The sequence below is a fragment of the Bombina bombina genome, chromosome 1 (genome assembly GCF_027579735.1).
Source record: "Bombina bombina isolate aBomBom1 chromosome 1, aBomBom1.pri, whole genome shotgun sequence".
Taxonomy (NCBI): domain Eukaryota; kingdom Metazoa; phylum Chordata; class Amphibia; order Anura; family Bombinatoridae; genus Bombina; species Bombina bombina.
The window spans coordinates 460916918-460936142 of record NC_069499.1 but is presented as its reverse complement, the minus strand read 5'-3'; the positions used below and the strand labels follow the sequence as shown (position 1 = coordinate 460936142).

General features: G+C 44.1%; 1 protein-coding gene across 3 annotated transcripts in view; it reads left to right on the top strand.

The window, feature by feature from the left end:
- The window catches only part of GPR155 (G protein-coupled receptor 155), a 240117-nt gene that overhangs the window by 67291 nt on the left and 153601 nt on the right, over positions 1–19225 (top strand). For all 3 annotated transcript variants that reach the window (XM_053698461.1, XM_053698463.1, XM_053698462.1), the window contains exon 7: positions 6723–6843. In XM_053698461.1, the coding sequence (XP_053554436.1) occupies positions 6723–6843 (121 nt within the window). The remainder of the gene's footprint in view (positions 1–6722; positions 6844–19225) is intronic.

Genomic DNA, 19225 nt, shown 5'->3' with positions numbered 1-19225 from the left:
AGTCCATGATCCATTACTCTTGGGAATTACTCTTCTACCATTAGGAGAAGTTAAAGATTTCCAAACCCCAAAAGCTTTATAAAACCCCTCACACATACCTTAGTCTAACTTATAGCCAAGCAAGTGAGTTAAGAAAAAGGATTGAGAGCCATAAAAGGAGCAGGGGAAAAAATGTGCTGAAGAAAACTAACCCCAACTAACAGGCAAATTTTTTTTAACTGAGACAACTGCCTGAAGAACCTTTCTACTAAAGGCTGTTTCAGAAGAAGCAGAATTTTGTAAAAGTATGCAAAGAAGACCAAGTAGCTGCCTTGTAAATTTGATCAACTGAAGCCTCATTCTCATTCTTTTACGCATTATCCTGTAATGAACAAACAGTAGGTGCATTAGTACCCATAGAAACGGCATTAGATTGGTCTGATTGAATTAACATATCTAAACATGAGCCACATAATTGAGCCAGAGAAGGAACTTCAGCTTTCTTAGAATAAGCGCACCTAATAATCGGAGAAAGGTGTTCAGGAGGCTTAGTTTCTTTGTTAGATTTAGTGACAGATTCCAGCAGCGCCATTATAGCGTACTGCAAAGCAATGCAATAAACACTTAAACCCCTTTAAAAAAGCTCTTGAGGAATGGAAGCCACTTAACCCCTCCTAAGTAGCTTTTAAAAAATAGTCACAGGTACAGTGTGTGCTAAGCCAAACGGCAAAACAAAGTGCGAGAAAGTAACATTAAATCCAAAGACAGACAACACACCTCAGTATGCATGAACCCCCCCCCCCAAAAAAAAGGGGATTTATTTTCTAAGACATGGAGAGTCCACAATGTCATTCCAGTTACTAGTGGGAATATCACTCCTGGCCAGCAGGAGGAGGCAAAGAGCACCACAGCAAAGCTGTTATGTCACTCCCCTACCCATAATCCCCAGTCATTCTCTTTGCCTCTGTCAATGGAGGAGGTGAAGTTTGTTGTCTGAAGAATATATTCGATTCCTTTTTCGCTTCAAGCAAGATTTTAGGTCTAGCTGTGTCCACGTCAATCTCTTTAGTAGAGTAGTGGTGGCTTTTAAGCAGTTAGAAAGTTGTGAGGTAGTCCTTGCTTGGTTTTCTAACATGTTGCTGCCCTTGGTATAGAAAGCCAGAATTGGTTTCTCTGTTCTTTCTTTTTATGCAGGTCTCTGTAAGGAGTATGTGTCCTTTCACACCTGTTGAGCTGTCTACCTGCTGGACAGCTGGATTTGCAGGTAAGTTCTTTTGTCTTCTAGACCTTGGAGAGTTGCACTTAATACGATTTCCCTTTGCAATGGACATGGAGTCTGTTCCTATGGACAACTGTTTGTGTCTTGAGGCCCAAATTGTTTTACCTACGCAATTTTGTTCCTCATGTTTTAGAAAAAACGTTGAAAAGTAAAGATACATTTTTTGTTTCTGAACCTAGTGTCTCTCAGGATGATGCTGTTCAGGCAATGCCACAGCTTTCTCCTCTCACGTCCCAAGCCTCCATGGTGTCATATACAGTGCCCTGTAGTTCCTCTCAGCCTCCTGGAGGAGTTTATTTGCCTGCAGATTTTGCTGCTCAGGTATCTTCTGCGGTAACTGCAGCATTATCTGCTTTTCCTATGTTGGGGAAACACATGAGGAACTCTAAACATTTTTAAGATAGTAAGGTGTCTGTTCCTGCTGCTGCTTTGCAGGTTGTTCTCCCTCATAACTCTGAGGAGGAGGTTACCTCTTTGGCTTCTGAGGGTGAAATCTCAAATTCTGACAATATAAATCCTTTGTCTGATGCTGAAGAAGTAAACTTCAGGTTTAAGCTTGAACACCTTTGTGTACTGTTAAAGGAGGTATTGGCTACTATGGACGACTCAGACTCTCCTTACGTGGTCAACCCTAAAAAAGCTAGTGAGCTTAATAAATAATATGATGTTCCTTCCTCTGTGGAAGTGTTTCCTGTTCCAGACCGTGTGGCAGAGATTATTTCACAGGAATGGTAGAAAGCCAGCGATACCTTTTTCCCCTGTCTCCAGTCTTTAAAAAGATGTTTCTCTTTGCTGACTCCATTAAAGATTCATGGCATACGGTGCCTAAAGTAGAAGGGGCTATTTCTACTCTGGCTAAGAGAACTACGATCCCTATAGAGGATAGCTGCTCCTTTAAGGATCCCATGGACAAGAAGCTGGAGGCTTATTTGAAGATGTATGTACATCAGGGTCTTCAATGGCAACCTGCAGTTTGTATTGCCACAGTAGCAAGTGCAGCATCTTATTGGTGCGATGCCTTGTCTGAATCAATTTCAGAAGTGACTCCGTTGGAGGAAATCCAAGATAGGATTAAGGCTCTCAAGCTAGCCAATTCCTTTATTTCTGATGCTAACATGCAAGTTATTAGACTGGGAGTCAAGATGCCCGGCTTCAGTGTCCTAGCCCGCAGGGCTTTGTGGCTGAAATCTTCGTCAGCTGATGTTACCTCCAATTCCAAGCTTCTTGTGCTTCCTTACAAGGGTAAAACCTTGTTTGTGCCTTGCCTAGCAGAAATAAATTCTGATATTACGGGTGGAAAAGGGCCTTTTCTACCGCAAGACAAGAAGAACAGACTCAAAGGACGTCAAAGTAAATTTCACTTTTAACGTCAAGGGTCAAAAATCTTCCTCTTCCAAGCAGGAGCAGTCCAAGTCTTCTTAGAAACCTAATCAGTCTTGGAACAAGGGGAAGCAATAAAAAAAACCTTCAGCTGAGTCTAAGTCAGCATAACGGGTCAGACTTTCCCTGTTTTGTCAAGCATGGATACGAGATGTTCCAGATCCTTGGGCTGTGGACATAGTATCTCAGGGTTACAAAATAGAATTCAAATCTTTCCCTCTCAGGGGCAGATTCCACCTCTCAAGTCTATCTGCAGATCAGGTAAAAAGAGAGGTATTCTTGAATTGCGTTCAGGACCTTTCCTCCCTGGGAGTGATTGTTCCAGTAAGGGAACAGTGTCTTGGATTTTATTCAAATCTGTGTTTGGTTCCCAAAAAAGAGGGAACTTTTCAACCAGTTTTAGACCTGTCTAGGTCTAGTGTCTAGATTCGCCTTTCTAGACAAACACTTTCGGTTTGTGGCTCTTATGTTTGGCCTTACCACAGCTCCCAGAATTTTCACAAAGGTTCTGGGGGCTCTCTTGGCAGTGATCAGGTCTCGGGGAATTGCAGTGGCGCCCTACCTGGATGACATATTGGTTCAGGCCCCATCTTTTCAACAAGCAAACTCTCTCATACAGAGATCTTGTTGTCTTTTTCTACGTTCCCATGGATGCAAAGTGAATCTGGAGAAGAGTTCCCTTGTTCCAGCTACAAGGGTGGTTTTCCTAGGGACCATCATAAATGCCCTGTCTATGAAGATTTTTCTGACGAAAGTCAGAAAATTCAAAATTCTTTCTTCTTGCCTCTCTCTAGAGTCTACTGTTCAGCCATCAGTGGCTCAATGTATGGATGTAATTGGTCTGATGGTCGCTTCCATGGACATCATTCCTTTTTGCTCAATTCCATTTGAGAGCTCTGCAATTATGCATGCTCAGACAATGGAATGGAGACCATTCAGATCTGTCTCAGAGGATAGATCTAGACTCTCATCCATGGTGGCTTTCTCAGGAGCATCTGTCTCAGGGCACATGCTTCCGGAGACATTCCTGGGTGATTGTGACCACGGATGCCAGCCTGCTAGGCTGGGGAGCAGTCTGGGACTCGTTAAAGGCTCAGGGACTATGGACTCGGGAGGAGTCTGCTCTCCTCATAAACATCTTGGAGTTGAGAGCGATTTACAATGCTCTGATGACTTGGCCCCAGTTGTCCTTAGCCTGGTTTATCAGGTTCCAATCAGACAATATCATCTCAGTAGCCTACATCAACCACCAGGGAGGAACTCGGAGTTTCTTAGCCATGAAGGAGGTGTCTCAAATTATTCAGTGTGGTGGAAGCTCACAATTGTTGTCTATTTGCCATCCACATTCCAGGAGTGGACAACTGGGAGGCAAATTTCCTGAGCAGACAGACATTTCATCCCGGGAAGTGGGCTCTCCATCCAGAGGTGTTCTCCAGTTTAACCCTCAAGTGGTGGGTGCCGGAGTTGGCTTTGATTGGGTCTTGGCAGAATGCCAAGCTTCCAAAGTACGGTTCAGGGTCAAGAGATCCGCAGGCAGCTCTGATAGATGCTCTGGCCGTTCCTTGGAATTTCAATCTAGCATACCTGTTTCCTTCGTTTGCGCTCCTTCCATAAGTCATTGTTTGTATCAAACAGGAGAGAGCATCGGTTATTCTAATAGCTTCTTCATGGCCTCACAGGATCTGGTATGCAGACCTAGTGAAGATGCCATCTCTTCCACCTTGGAGGTTACCTCTGAGGAAGGACCTTCTAACTCAGGGTCCTTTCCTCCATCCAAATCTCATTTCTCTGAAGCTAACTGCTTGGAGATTGAACGCTCAGTTCTGACTAAGTGTGGCTTTTCTGAGTCGGTCATTGAGACCATGATTCAGGCTCGCAAAGCCTGTCACTCGGAAAATTTACTATAAGGTATGGCGTAAATACCTTTTTATTTGTGTGAATCAAAAGACTCCTAGAATTTTGTCTTTTCTCCAGGAAGGTCTGGAGAAAGGGTTGTCAGCCAGTTCTCTGACAGGTCAGATTTCTGCATTATCTATTATTTTTCATAAGTGTCTGGCGGATGTGCCAGATGTTCAATATTTTTGTCAGGCCCTGGTCAGAATCAGGCTTGTGTTTAAACCTGTTGCTCCTCCGTGGAGCCTTAATCTTGTTCTTAAAGTTTTACAGCAGGCTCCGTTTGAACCAATGCATTCCATAGATATTAAGCTTTTATCTTGGAAGGTTTTGTTTCTTATTGCTATTTCATCGGTTTGTAGAGTTTCAGAACTCTCGGCTTTAAAGTGTGATTCTCCCTACCTTATCTTTCATGCTGATAAGACGGTTCTTCGTACTAAATTGGGGTTTCTCCCTAAAGTGGTTTCTGATAGAAATATTAATCAGGAAATTGTCACTCCTTCTATCTGTCCTAATCCTTCTTCTCATAAGGAATGTCTGTTGCACAACTTGGATGTTGTGCATGCTCTAAAATTCTACCTACAGACGACTAAAGATTTTCGCCAGTCTTCTGCCCTGTTTGTTTGTTTCTCAGGAAAGCGTAAGGGTCAGAAGGCTACTTCTACTTCTCTTTCCCTCTGGTTGAGAAGTTTAATTCATTTTGCTTATGAGACTGGTGGACAGCAGCCTGAGAGAATTACGGCTCATTCCACTAGGTCTGTTTCCTCTTCTTGGGCTTTTAAAAATGAAGCTTCTGTGGAATAGATTTGCAAGGCTGCAACTTGGTCCTCCCTGCATACTTTTTCCGAATTTTATACTTTTGCCTCGGCTGAGGCCTCTTTTGGGAGAAAGGTTCTTCAAGCGGTGGTGCCTTTTGTTTAGGTCTGCCTGTCTTGTTCTAGCTCCCTGTTCATTCCGTGTCCTCTAGTTTGGGTATTGGCTCCCACTAGTAATTGGAATAACGTTGTGGACTCTCCATGTCTTAGGAAAGAAAGCAAAATTTATGCTTACCTGATGATAAATTTCTTTCTTTCCAAACATGGACCCCACCCTTAATTAGACAGTTATTTTTGACTAAACCTCAGGCACCTCTACACCTTTGTGTTATTCCTTTTTGCCATTTTCCTTCAGTCGAATGACTGGGGATTATGGGTAGGGGAGTGACACTTAACAGCTTTGCTGTGGTGCTCTTGCCTCCTCATGCTGGCCAGGAGTGATATTCCCACTAGCAATTGGAATCACGTTGCGGACTCTCCATGTCCGGAAAGAAAGAAATTTATCAGGTAAGCATAAATTTTGTTTTTGTGCATGGACAAGCATAACCAGGCGAAAGTGCACTAACCCAACGTGCGTAAACCGGCCAGCGGGTAAACTATAAAAAGACTAAAGGGACGTACACTAACCTAACAATCCAACGTGTGTAAACCAGAGGACGATGCGTGAAAAACTAAGGGAGACAAAAAGCAGACGCGATCAAAACAGCAAGGGAATAGTGAAAAGGAACAGTCCTAGGGCCATATATATTAACAAATTATATAAATAACTATAAAAGTGCCTAAAACATAGCGATATGAGTATCTAAATGTTAATTAAAAGATACTTATCAATAGACAATCGTCCATTAGCAAACAAGCAACAGACAGCCAAACCAGTACTGAAACATATCAGCAGAGGTTATAGAAAAGGAGTATAATGTAGATCCATAAAGGGAGGTAAAAGACAAGTTCTTGCGACCAATTATAGAGGGTTTATGAAAAATTTCCCATAAGGTGAAAAAAGAATCGTATATACCCCATCTACATCCCTCTGACAAGCACTGTACTAGACTGAAACCCCCTCTCTCTGAAGAGTGAGGATGGGCATTTGATTCTTCAACCACCTCTAGGAGGGGCAAAGTAAAGACTAAGATATGTGTGAAGTGGGAGTGGTTTTTTAGAGCTCTTGGGGTTTGGGAATCTTTGCCTCCTCCTAGTTGTAGAAAAGAGTAATTCCCAAGAGTAATAGATTGTGGACTCTCACCACCTGTATGAAAGAAATTAGTACCTTGTGAAAAGTCTGCAGAACATTTCTGTATCCGTAAATTAGAAATACTGCAACATATATATATATATTTTTTTGTTAACTCCCATATTTCTATTTTTTTTCCCCACAGCTTATTGTCTGTGTTGGGATGGTGATGTGGAACTTCATAATAAAAGAGAAAAACTTGGTGGGACAGGTCCTAGTGTTTGTGATTCTGTACAGTGCTCTCTACAGCACATACTTGTGGACAGGTATTTATGCAAATCAGTACAGTTTCCTGGATTTTCGCATCTGCTTATTGGTACAAGGCTAATCAACTTTTTATTAACATTAAGACATCCTATTGACCTTTAACCCCTTCACTACCGGATATATATATATATATATATATATATATATATATATACACACACATATACAGGTGGCCCTCGGTTTACAACGGTTCAATTTGCACCGTTTCAGAATAACAACCTTTTTTTCAGTCATGTGACTGCTATTGAAAAGCATTGAGAAGTAGTGCATTGATTAAAATAGCCAGTAGGTGAAAAGTAATCATTTTAACCAGACCTGAGCTATCGAGCAGATTTCAATGGAACAAGATCTTCCTGTCTATAAATCAGTTGTGTTGTGTGATTATTTTATTAGGTTTATAATGCTGTTTAGCAAATGTTTAACTTACTTTAATTATATATTGTGTTGTGTGATTATTTTATTAGGTTTATAATGCTGTTTAGCATATAAAGTCTTCATTTCAAAGCTTTAAAAATAATGTATTGGGTGTTACTTATGACAATTTTGAGAGGGGCCTGGAACCTAACTCCCTCACTTCCCATTCACTTACATTCTAAACTGGGTTTCGATTTACAACCAATCCTCCTAGAACCTAACCCCGGAGTAAACTGAGGGCTACCTGTGTGTATATGTGTGTGTGTGTGTATATGTATATAAATATGTGTGTGTGTGTGTATATATATATATATATATATATATATATATACAGGGAGTGCAGAATTATTAGGCAAGTTGTATTTTTGAGGATTAATTTTATTATTGAACAACAACCATGTTCTCAATGAACCCAAAAAACTCATTAATATCAAAGCTGAATATTTTTGGAAGTAGTTTTTAGTTTCTTTTTAGTTTTAGCTATTTTAGGGGGATATCTGTGTGTGCAGGTGACTATTACTGTGCATAATTATTAGGCAACTTAACAAAAAACAAATATATACCCATTTCAATTATTTATTTTTACCAGTGAAACCAATATAACATCTCAACATTCACAAATATACGTTTCTGACATTCAAAAACAAAACAAAAACAAATCAGTGACCAATATAGCCACCTTTCTTTGCAAGGACACTCAAAAGCCTGCCATCCATGGATTCTGTCAGTGTTTTGATCTGTTCACCATCAACATTGCGTGCAGCAGCAACCACAGCCTCCCAGACACTGTTCAGAGAGGTGTACTGTTTTCCCTCCTTGTAAATCTCACATTTGATGATGGACCACAGGTTCTCAATGGGGTTCAGATCAGGTGAACAAGGAGGCCATGTCATTAGATTTTCTTCTTTTATACCCTTTCTTGACAGCCACGCTGTGGAGTACTTGGACGCATGTGATGGAGCATTGTCCTGCATGAAAATCATGTTTTTCTTGAAGGATGCAGACTTCTTCCTGTACCACTGCTTGAAGAAGGTGTCTTCCATAAACTGGCAGTAGGACTGGGAGTTGAGCTTGACTCCATCCTCAACCCGAAAAGGCCCCACAAGCTCATCTTTGATGATAGCAGCCCAAACCAGTACTCCACCTCCACCTTGCTGGCGTCTGAGTCGGACTGGAGCTCTCTGCCCTTTACCAATCCAGCCACGGACCCATCCATCTGGCCCATCAAGACTCACTCTCATTTCATCAGTCCATAAAACCTTAGAAAAATCAGTCTTGAGATATTTCTTGGCCCAGTCTTGACGTTTCAGCTTGTGTGTCTTGTTCAGTGGTGGTCGTCTTTCAGCCTTTCTTACCTTGGCCATGTCTCTGAGTATTGCACACCTTGTGCTTTTGGGCACTCCAGTGATGTTGCAGCTCTGAAATATGGCCAAACTGGTGGCAAGTGGCATCTTGGCAGCTGCACGCTTGACTTTTCTCAGTTCATGGGCAGTTATTTTGCGCCTTGGTTTTTCCACATGCTTCTTGCGACCCTGTTGACTATTTTGAATGAAACGCTTGATTGTTCGATGATCACGCTTCAGAAGCTTTGCAATTTTAAGAGTGCTGCATCCCTCTGCAAGATATCTCACTATCTTTGACTTTTCTGAGCCTGTCAAGTCCTTCTTTTGACCCATTTTGCCAAAGGAAAGGAAGTTGCCTAATAATTATGCACACCTGATATAGGGTGTTGATGTCATTAGACCACACCCCTTCTCATTACAGAGATGCACATCACCTAATATGCTTAATTGGTAGTAGGCTTTCGAGCCTATACAGCTTGGAGTAAGACAACATGCATAAAGAGGATGATGTGGTCAAAATACTCATTTGCCTAATAATTCTGCACTCCCTGTGTATGTATATATATATATATATATATATATATATGTATAACAAACGGTATAGATCTGGGCCCATTTTGGTATATTTCATGCAACCATTTCACTATCAAATGTGATCATATAAATAAAATTAACTTGTTCACAAACTTTGGGTTTCTCACTAATATAATTTACAAACTGCTTGTGCAATCATGGCACAAATGATTGTAAAAGCTTCTCTGGGATCCCCTTTGTTCAGAAATAGCAGACATGTATGGCTTTGTTATTGCTTTTTGGTAATTCGAAGGCCACTAATTGCAATTACCTGAACCCTCCCAAACAGCTCTCCTCTCTCCCTCATCCAACTGGTCACCATCAACTTGGGTACTGGCAAACAGTCTGCAAGTATGAAGTTTTTAGGCAATTTTTTTTATGTTATACTATTTTCTGCAGGGTAGGATCCCACCTTACCCTCCAACCTCACTGATCCCTCCCAAACAGCTCTCTAACCCTCCCCCCTCTAACTAGTGGGTAGCACCCTAAAACACTTTTTTTTAAAAATTGTTTTATTATATTTTCACCCACATTTTCTGTAGTGTAGTGGTCTCGTGTCCCCCCCCCCCCCCACAATCGTTATTTAGGGATCCCCCCTTTTTTCTTTAGTGTAGCTCCGCATCTTTCCCTCTCCCTTTATTTTTTTTCCCGCAGCGTAGAGCCCTCCGCCTCCCGGATTCCCTCCCGCACCAGCAGATGATCGTTACAGGAGGTGACATACACAGTGAACTAATATAGTTCACCTACTAAATAGGTTTACACAAAAATAGGTTTCCATCTAATATGAGGAGAGTCCACGGCTTCATTCATTACTTGTAGGAAATACAGAACCTGGCCACCAGGAGGAGGCAAAGACACCCCAGCCAAAGGTTTAAATACCTCTCCCACTCCCCTCATCCCCAGTGATTCTTTGCCTTTTGTTACAGGAGGATGGCAGAGAAGTGTCGGAAGATTTCAGAGTAGTCTCTTATGGAGGGTAGTACTCTTCGGAATTTGACTGGAGTTTTAAGTAGTCTTGTCAGCCTCTCAGTGAGAGATTGACGAATGTTAGGGTCTGGAGATGCAGGGAAAGTCTTTCTGCAAATCCATGCAGACTCTTATTAACAGCTCCTTAAGCAATCCGTGTTGACGAGTTTCACTGCCTGCTTTCTTCACTCAAGTCCATGTCAGGAGCGATGCTACACACTTTCAAACTTTAGAGGCTGTGTTCCTGTTCCACGGCGTTGATTCTGGTAAGATAGTTTCATTTTTTATATATGTAATAACGCAAGAAGACAGGGTCACAATGTGGCTCCTTTTATCTGTATAGAATCAAGGGTTAATATCTCCGGAAGGTGATTATTGAACAGGGGGGGATGTATAATGCTTTATTGTGTTGTTTTTGCTGCGACATGTGTGAGATGTGGCTCTGGCAATGTGTGAACAGTCAGCTTCATTTTGATTACTGCACAGCCTGTTAAGTTTGGCGCGCTTGTTCTCGGCTGCAGGGGCGGTCCTGCATGGAACTCCATGTGACCGGGTGTGGCCTCCTTTTTCTGACCGTCGATTGCAGGAGACGAAAGCGGTTTCTCTGTGGGCCTGGGTCATCGGAGGTGGTGAGTGCCCCGGCCATTTTGAGTATAAAGGTGCCATTTCATTTTTGCTATAGTCCAATTAAAGATGCAAGCTATAGAGGACTCTGATATGTTAGAGGGTACTCCCTCTTTACCTAAATCTAATGCCTGTGTTTATTGTGAGGAGGCTCTGGTATATCCGCCTGCTCAACTATGTTCCACATGCCTCGATAAAATAGTGATATCTAAAAGAAATAAGATGTTTAGTACCACTGAGCCATCCACCTCTGAGGGGTCTCCATCCCGCGAGGTGCGTTCCCTACATTCATCTCAGATTACACATGCAGCTCCCTATGCTCTTCTAATCCTCCTGTGGGAGGGGCCATGTTGCCGCATGATTTTGCTGAGCAGTTGCAAACGGTGGTATCTGCGGTCTTTAGTGCTTTACCTCGCTCGGCTGAGCGCAAGCGAAAGGTTAAACATTGCTATCCTTACCAGGGGTCATCTAATCCGTTGGATGTATCTGAGACTAGATTATCCGCTAATACAGAGGATTCCGTAAAGATGGCGAATATTATTAAGCATGAATGGTAGAGACTTGGATCGTCTTTCTCCTCTTCTTCTTCGTTTAAAAAATTGTTCCCGGTTCCAGACTCTCAGCTAGAATTGTGGGGATCTGTCCCTAAGGTGGTGGATGGAGCTATCTCCCCGCTTGCTAAGCGCACCACGATCCCGCTTGAGTATAGTTTGTTGTTTAAGGAACCCATGGATAAGAAATTAGAGACCCTGTTAAGAAAGATGTTTCAGCACACGGGGTTTGTATTTCAACCTGCAGCCGTGGTTGCTGCGGTGGCGGGAGCCACTCCCTTTTGGTTTGACTCTCTATCAGAAATTATCGAGGTGGAGACTCCCCTCGATGAGATACATGAAAGAATTAAGGCCCTGAGGGTAGCTAATTTGTTTGTTTGTAATGCTAATATGTAGATTATTCGCTTGAGTGCCAAGACATCAGGCTTTTCTGTTTTGGCCCGGAGGGCTCTGTGGTTGAAGTCGTGGTCTGCTGACATGATTTCCAAATCTAGATTGCTTTCCCTTCCATTTAAGGGAAAGATTCATATCCACGGTCACGGGGGCAAGGGTGCCTTTCTACCGCAGGATAAGAAGAATAAACCTAAATTTTCGTTCCTTTCGTTCGGACAAGTCCCAACTACAGCAGCCTGCCGCAAAACCTGAGCAGTCCAAGGGATCTTGGAAACCTTCTCAGTCTTGGAATAAAGCCAAGCAGAGCAGGAAGACCACTGAGACAAAATCGACATGAAGGGGTGGCCCCCGATCCGTGTCTGGATCTCGTAGGGGGCAAACTATATCTTTTCGCGAAGGCTTGGGTGAAAGACATCCAGGATCCTTGGGTTCTGGAAGTTGTTGCCCAGGGATATAGGATAGGAGTCAAAACTCATCCTTCCAGGGGCAGATTCCTTTTGTCTAATCTATCATCAAAACCAGATAAACGGGATGCCTTTCTAGTGTGGGTGAAGGATCTCTCCTCTCTAGGAGTAATTGTACCGGTACTAGCAGAAAGGGGTCTAGAGTACTATTCAAACCTTTTCATGGTACCAAAGAAGGAGGGCACGTTTTGCCTGATTCTGGACCTAAAGTGCTTGAACAAGTTTCTGTTGGTTCCATCGTTCAAAATGGAGACGATAAGGTCTATACTGCCCCTAGTTGAAGAGGGTCAGTTTATGACCACGATAGACTTGACGGACGCTTAACCTTCATGTGCCAATTCATGAGGATCACTTCAGGTTCTTAAGGTTCACCTTTCGGGATCAGCACTTCCAGTTTTTAGCTCTTCCCTTCGGGCTGGCTACTGCTCCAAGAATCTTCATGAAGGTTCTAGGAGCTCTGCTTGCGGTGGCGAGGTCCAGAGGGATAGCAGTTGCTCCTTATCTGGACGACATCCTGGTTCAGACTCTGTCCTACCGGCTGGCAGAGGACCATTCGGGAGCTCTTCTTCTTCTGTGATCTCATGGATGGAAAGAGTTCTGGTTCCCAGTACCAGAGAGGAGTTCCTGGGCATGATAATAGACTCCATAGCCATGAAAATATTCCTAACAGACCAGAGATGTCACAAAATTGTCTCCAGCTGTCTTGCCCTTCAGTCCTCCTCACGGCCATCAGTGGCCCGGTTCATGTAGGGGATTGGGCTCATGATATCCACTATAGATGTCATTCCTTTCGCCAGATTCCATCTCCGGCCTCTTCAGCTGTGCATGCTGAGGCAGTGGAACAGCGATCGTTCGGACCTATCCCAACTGATCTCTCTGGACAATGAGTCTCTCAGGTTGGGGAGCGGTTTGGGGTGCCAGGAAGGCACAGGGCAGGTGGAATCGGAAGGAGTCCCTTCTACCGATCAACATCCTGGAACTTCGAGCGATCTTCAATGCTCTGGGGTCTTGGCCCCTCCTGGGTTTGTCCAAGTTCATCGGATTCCTGTATTACAATATTACCTAGGTGGCTTACATCAACCATCAGGGGGGAACAAGAAGCTTCCTAGCACTCCATGTGACCGGGTGTGGCCTCCTTTTTCTGACCGTCGGTTGCAGGAGACGAAAACGGTTTCTCTGTGGGCCTGGGTCATCGGAGGTGGTGAGTGCCCCGGCCATTTTGAGTATAAAGGTGCCATTTCATTTTTGCTATAGTCCAATTAAAGATGCAAGCTATAGAGGACTCTGATATGTTAGAGGGTACTCCCTCTTTACCTAAATCTAATGCCTGTGTTTATTGTGAGGAGGCTCTGGTATATCCGCCTGCTCAACTATGTTCCACATGCCTCGATAAAATAGTGATATCTAAAAGAAATAAGATGTTTAGTACCACTGAGCCATCCACCTCTGAGGGGTCTCCATCCCGCAAGGGGCGTTCCCTACATTCATCTCAGATTACACATGCAGCTCCCTATGCTCTTCTAATCCTCCTGTGGGAGGGGCCATGTTGCCGCATGATTTTGCTGAGCAGTTGCAAACGGTGGTATCTGCGGTCTTTAGTGCTTTACCTCGCTCGGCTGAGCGCAAGCCAAAGGTTAAACATTGCTATCCTTCCCAGGGGTCATCTAATCCGTTGGATGTATCTGAGACTAGATTATCTGCTAATACAGAGGATTCCGTAAAGATGGCGAATATTATTAAGAATGAATGGGAGAGACTTGGATCGTCTTTCTCCTCTTCTTCTTCGTTTAAAAAATTGTTCCCGGTTCCAGACTCTCAGCTAGAATTGTGGGGATCTGTCCCTAAGGTGGTGGATGGAGCTATCTCCCCGCTTGCTAAGCGCACCACGATCCCGCTTGAGTATAGTTTGTTGTTTAAGGAACCCATGGATAAGAAATTAGAGACCCTGTTAAGATGTTTCAGCACACGGGGTTTGTATTTCAACCTGCAGCCGTGGTTGCTGCGGTGGCGGGAGCCGCTCCCTTTTGGTTTGACTCTCTATCAGAAATTATCGAGGTGGAGACTCCCCTCGATGAGATACATGAAAGAATTAAGGCCCTGAGGGTAGCTAATTTGTTTGTTTGTAATGCTAATATGTAGATTATTCGCTTGAGTGCCAAGACATCAGGCTTTTCTGTTATGGCCCGGAGGGCTCTGTGGTTGAAGTCGTGGTCTGCTGACATGATTTCCAAATCTAGATTGCTTTCCCTTCCATTTAAGGGAAAGATTCATATCCACGGTCACGGGGGCAAGGGTGCCTTTCTACCGCAGGATAAGAAGAATAAACCTAAATTTTCGTTCCTTTCGTTCGGACAAGTCCCAACTACAGCAGCCTGCCGCAAAACCTGAGCAGTCCAAGGGATCTTGGAAACCTTCTCAGTCTTGGAATAAAGCCAAGCAGAGCAGGAAGCCCACTGAGACAAAATCGACATGAAGGGGTGGCCCCCGATCCGTGTCTGGATCTCGTAGGGGGCAAACTATATCTTTTCGCGGAGGCTTGGGTGAAAGACATCCAGGATCCTTGGGTTCTGGAAGTTGTTGCCCAGGGATATAGGATAGGAGTCAAAACTCATCCTTCCAGGGGCAGATTCCTTTTGTCTAATCTGTCATCAAAACCAGATAAACGGGATGCCTTTCTAGTGTGGGTGAAGGATCTCTCCTCTCTAGGAGTAATTGTACCGGTACTAGCAGAAAGGGGTCTAGAGTACTATTCAAACCTTTTCATGGTACCAAAGAAGGAGGGCACGTTTTGCCTGATTCTGGACCTAAAGTGCTTGAACAAGTTTCTGTTGGTTCCATCGTTCAAAATGGAGACGATAAGGTCTATACTGCCCCTAGTTGAAGAGGGTCAGTTTATGACCACGATAGACTTGACGGACGCTTAACCTTCATGTGCCAATTCATGAGGATCACTTCAGGTTCTTAAGGTTTACCTTTCGGGATCAGCACTTCCAGTTTTTAGCTCTTCCCTTCGGGCTGGCTACTGCTCCAAGAATCTTCATGAAGGTTCTAGGAGCTCTGCTTGCGGTGGCGAGATCCAGAGGGATAGCAGTTGCTCCTTATCTGGACGACATCCTGGTTCAGACTCTGTCCTCCCGGCTGGCAGAGGACCATTCGGGAGCTCTTCTTCTTCTGTGATCTCATGGATGGAAAGAGTTCTGGTTCCCAGTACCAGAGAGGAGTTCCTGGGCATGATAATAGACTCCATAGCCATGAAAATATTCCTAACAGACCAGAGATGTCACAAAATTGTCTCCAGCTGTCTTGCCCGTCAGTCCTCCTCACGGCCATCAGTGGCCCGGTTCATGTAGGGGATTGGGCTCATGATATCCACTATAGATGTCATTCCTTTCGCCAGATTCCATCTACGGCCTCTTCAGCTGTGCATGCTGAGGCAGTGGAACGGCGATCGTTCGGACCTATCCCAACTGATCTCTCTGGACAATGAGTCTCTCAGGTTGGGGAGCGGTTTGGGGTGCCAGGAAGGCACAGGGCAGGTGGAATCGGAAGGAGTCCCTTCTACCGATCAACATCCTGGAACTTCGGGCGATCTTCAATGCTCTGGGGTCTTGGCCCCTCCTGGGTTTGTCCAAGTTCATCAGATTCCAGTATTACAATATTACCTAGGTGGCTTACATCAACCATCAGGGGGGAACAAGAAGCTTCCTAGCCATGAGGGAAGTATCTCGGATTCTAGAGTGGGTAGAGGCCCACGACTGCTCGCTATCAATGATCCACATCCCGGGTGTGGACAACTGGGAAGCGGATTTTCTCAGCAGACAGTCGTTTTATCCAGGGGAATAGTCTCTTCACCCCGAAGTGTTTGCATAGTTTTGCAACAGTTGGGGGACTCTGGAGACAGATCTTATGGCGTCCAGACTCAACTTCAAGCTCGCAATCCAGGGATCCCAAGGCGGAACTGATGACTTAGCAGTCCCTTGGGGATTCAACCTAGTTTACATATTTCCACCGTTACCACTTCTACCTCGTGTAGTGGCACACATCAAGCAGAAGCAAGCGTCAACTATTCTGATTGCTCCATCGTGGCTGCGGAGGACGTAGTTTGCGGATCTAGTGAGGATGTCAACGTCCCCTCCATGGAGGCTGCCCTGTCGCAGGGATCTGCTGGTACAGGGTCTTTTGTGCATCAGAATCTAGATTCTCTGAGGCTGACTGCGTGGAGATTGAACGCTTAGTCTTAGCCAGAAGAGGATTTTCTGAGAGGGTGATTGATACTTTCATTTAAGCCAGAAAGCCGGTCACCTGTCGCATCTATCATAAGGTGTGGAGGACCTACTCGTGGATATTCCTGGCACAAGGTCAGGGTATCCAGGATTCTTTCCTTCCTCCAGGATGGTTTGGAGAAGGGGCTTGCCGCTAGTTCCTTAAGGGGACAGATTTCGACTCTATCTGTGTTGCTACACAAGAAGCTTGCTGAGCTCCCTGATATACAGTCTTTTGATCTCTGTCTAGGATCAGGCCTGTGTTTAGACATTCTGCTCTTCCTTGGAGTTTGAATCTGGCTCTGAAGGTTTTGCAGGGGGCTCCGTTTGAGCCTATGCATTCTCTTGACATTAAGACTCTGTCTTGGAAGGTTCTTTTTTTACTGGCCATTACTTTGGCGTGCAGAGTGTCTGAATAAGCGGCCTTGCAATGTGAGCCTCCTTACCTGGTTTTCCATGCAGATAAGGCTGTCCTTCGCACTGGACTGGGATTTTTCCCTAAGGTTGTGTCTGATCGCAACATTCATCAGGAAATTGTGGTTCCTTCCTTGTGTCCTAAACCCTCTTCTTCGAAAGAACGGTTACTTCATAACTTGGATGTGGTTTGAGCTTTGATATTCAGGCTACGGAGGATTTCAGACAAACTTCAGCATTGTTTGTTGTCTATTTGGAAAGCGCAAGGGGCAGAAGGCTTCTTCCACTTCCCTATCCTTTTGGCTGAGGAGCATGATTCGCTTGGCTTATGAGACAGCGGGACATAAGCCTCCTCAGAGTATTACGGCTCACTCAACTAGAGCTGTGGCTTCTTCTTGGGCCTTTAAGAATGATGCCTCTATGGAGCAGATTTGTAAGGCAGCTACCTGGTCCTCCTCACATACTTTTTTAAAGTTTTACAAATTTAACGTTTTTGTTTCAGCTGAAGCTGCTTTTGAGAGTAAGGTTTTGCAGGCTGTGGTGCCCTCAGAATAGGGTCCGCCTCCTTTTACCCTCCCGTTACTCATTCAGTGTCCTCTAGAGCTTGAGTATTTGTTTCCCACAAGTAATGAATGAAGCCGTTGACTCTCCTCGTAACGATGGAAATGAAATTATCAGGTAAGCATAATTTATGTTTTTTCCACACAAATTAAAGGAAAGGATAATGATACCTTGTATGTACAAAATTTCTATCTTGTATGTTAATAAAAGGCAGCAAAAAAAGACAAATTCTTGCCTTTGTAAGAAAATTAGATTATTCTGCATATCTATATCTATCCTGTGATGGGTAAGAAGGGGAATGCCTCACATCTGTCAAGGTCTACAAATGCTATTTCTTTCCATTGGTATGGAGAGTCTACGAACACCTAGCCACCAGGAGGAGACAAAGACACCCGAGACAAAGCTTAAAATCCCTCCCACTTCCCATAATCACCAGTCATTCTTTGCCTTGGTAACTTGGAGGTAATTGGTCTGATGGTAGCAGCAATGGAAATTATTCCTTTTGCTCGCTTTCATCTTCGGCGTCTACAACTCTTCATGCTCAGACAGTGGAACGGAGATCATTCAGACCTATCTCAGTTGATCGTCCTGGACAGCCAGACGATAAAAGCTCTCTTCTTGTGGCTCTGTCGGGATCATCTGTTCAAAGGAGTATGTTTCTTGAGACCGTCATGGGAGATCGTGACTACGGACACCAGTCTCCTTGGGTGGGGTGCAGTCTTGGATTCCCTGAGGGCCCAGGGGACCTGGTACCAGGAGGAATCCCTCCTTCTAATAAACATTTTAGAACTGAGGATCATATTCAATGCTCTGAAGCGGTGGCCCCAACTTTGTTCTGTCCAGTCTATAAGATTTAAATCAGACAACATAACCTCAGTGGCCTATATCAATTATCAGGGAGGAACGAGGAGTCCTCTTGCTATGAAGGAGATATTCTGCAGTGGGCAAAGTCCCACAATTGCAACATCTCAGCGATTCACATTCCTGGAGTAGACAATTGGGAAGTGGAGTTCCTGAGCAGACAGACTTTTCATCCAGGGGAGTGGGCTCTTCATCCGGAGGTATTCTCCGAGTTGACCCTCCGATGGGGAGTGCCGGAGAAAGATCTAATGGCTTCTCATCTCAATTTCAAGCTTCCCTTATATGGCTCCAGATCCAGGGATCCTCGTTGGTGGACACGTTAGCTGCTCCTTGGAATTTCAATCTCATCTATCTGTTTCCCCCGGACTTGGTATGCCGATCTGGTGGAGATGTCATCCTCTCCTCCACGGAAGTTGCCTCTGAGGCCGGACCTTCTATTCCAAGGGCTGTTCTTACTTCAAAATCTAGTATCTCTGAGGCTGACTGCATGGAGATTGAATGCTTAGTTCTTTCTAGAAAGGCTTTTTCAGATAGGGTTCTTCTGGATATTCAGTCCTTTGTTAAGGCCTTGGTCAAAATCAGACCAGTGTTTAAGCCGGTTGCTCCTCCATGCAGTCTTAACCTTGTTCTTTGTGTCTTGCAACAGGCTCCGTTTGAGCCTATGCATTCGGTGGACATAAAGCTTTTGTCTTGGAAAGTTTTGTTTTTGTTAGCTAGTTATTGATCCTCCTTTATATGATTTTTCATGCTGATAAGGCTGTTCTTCGGACCAAGTTGGGTTTTCTTACAAAGGTAGTTTCTGACAGTAATATTAATCAAGAAATTGTTGTTCCTTCCTTCTGTCCTAATCCGTCCTTTCAGAAGGAACATTTATTGCATAATTTTGATGTTGTTAGTGCCCTAATTCTACATCCATGCGACTAAGGAGTTTTTAGAGTATCTTCCTCCTTATTTG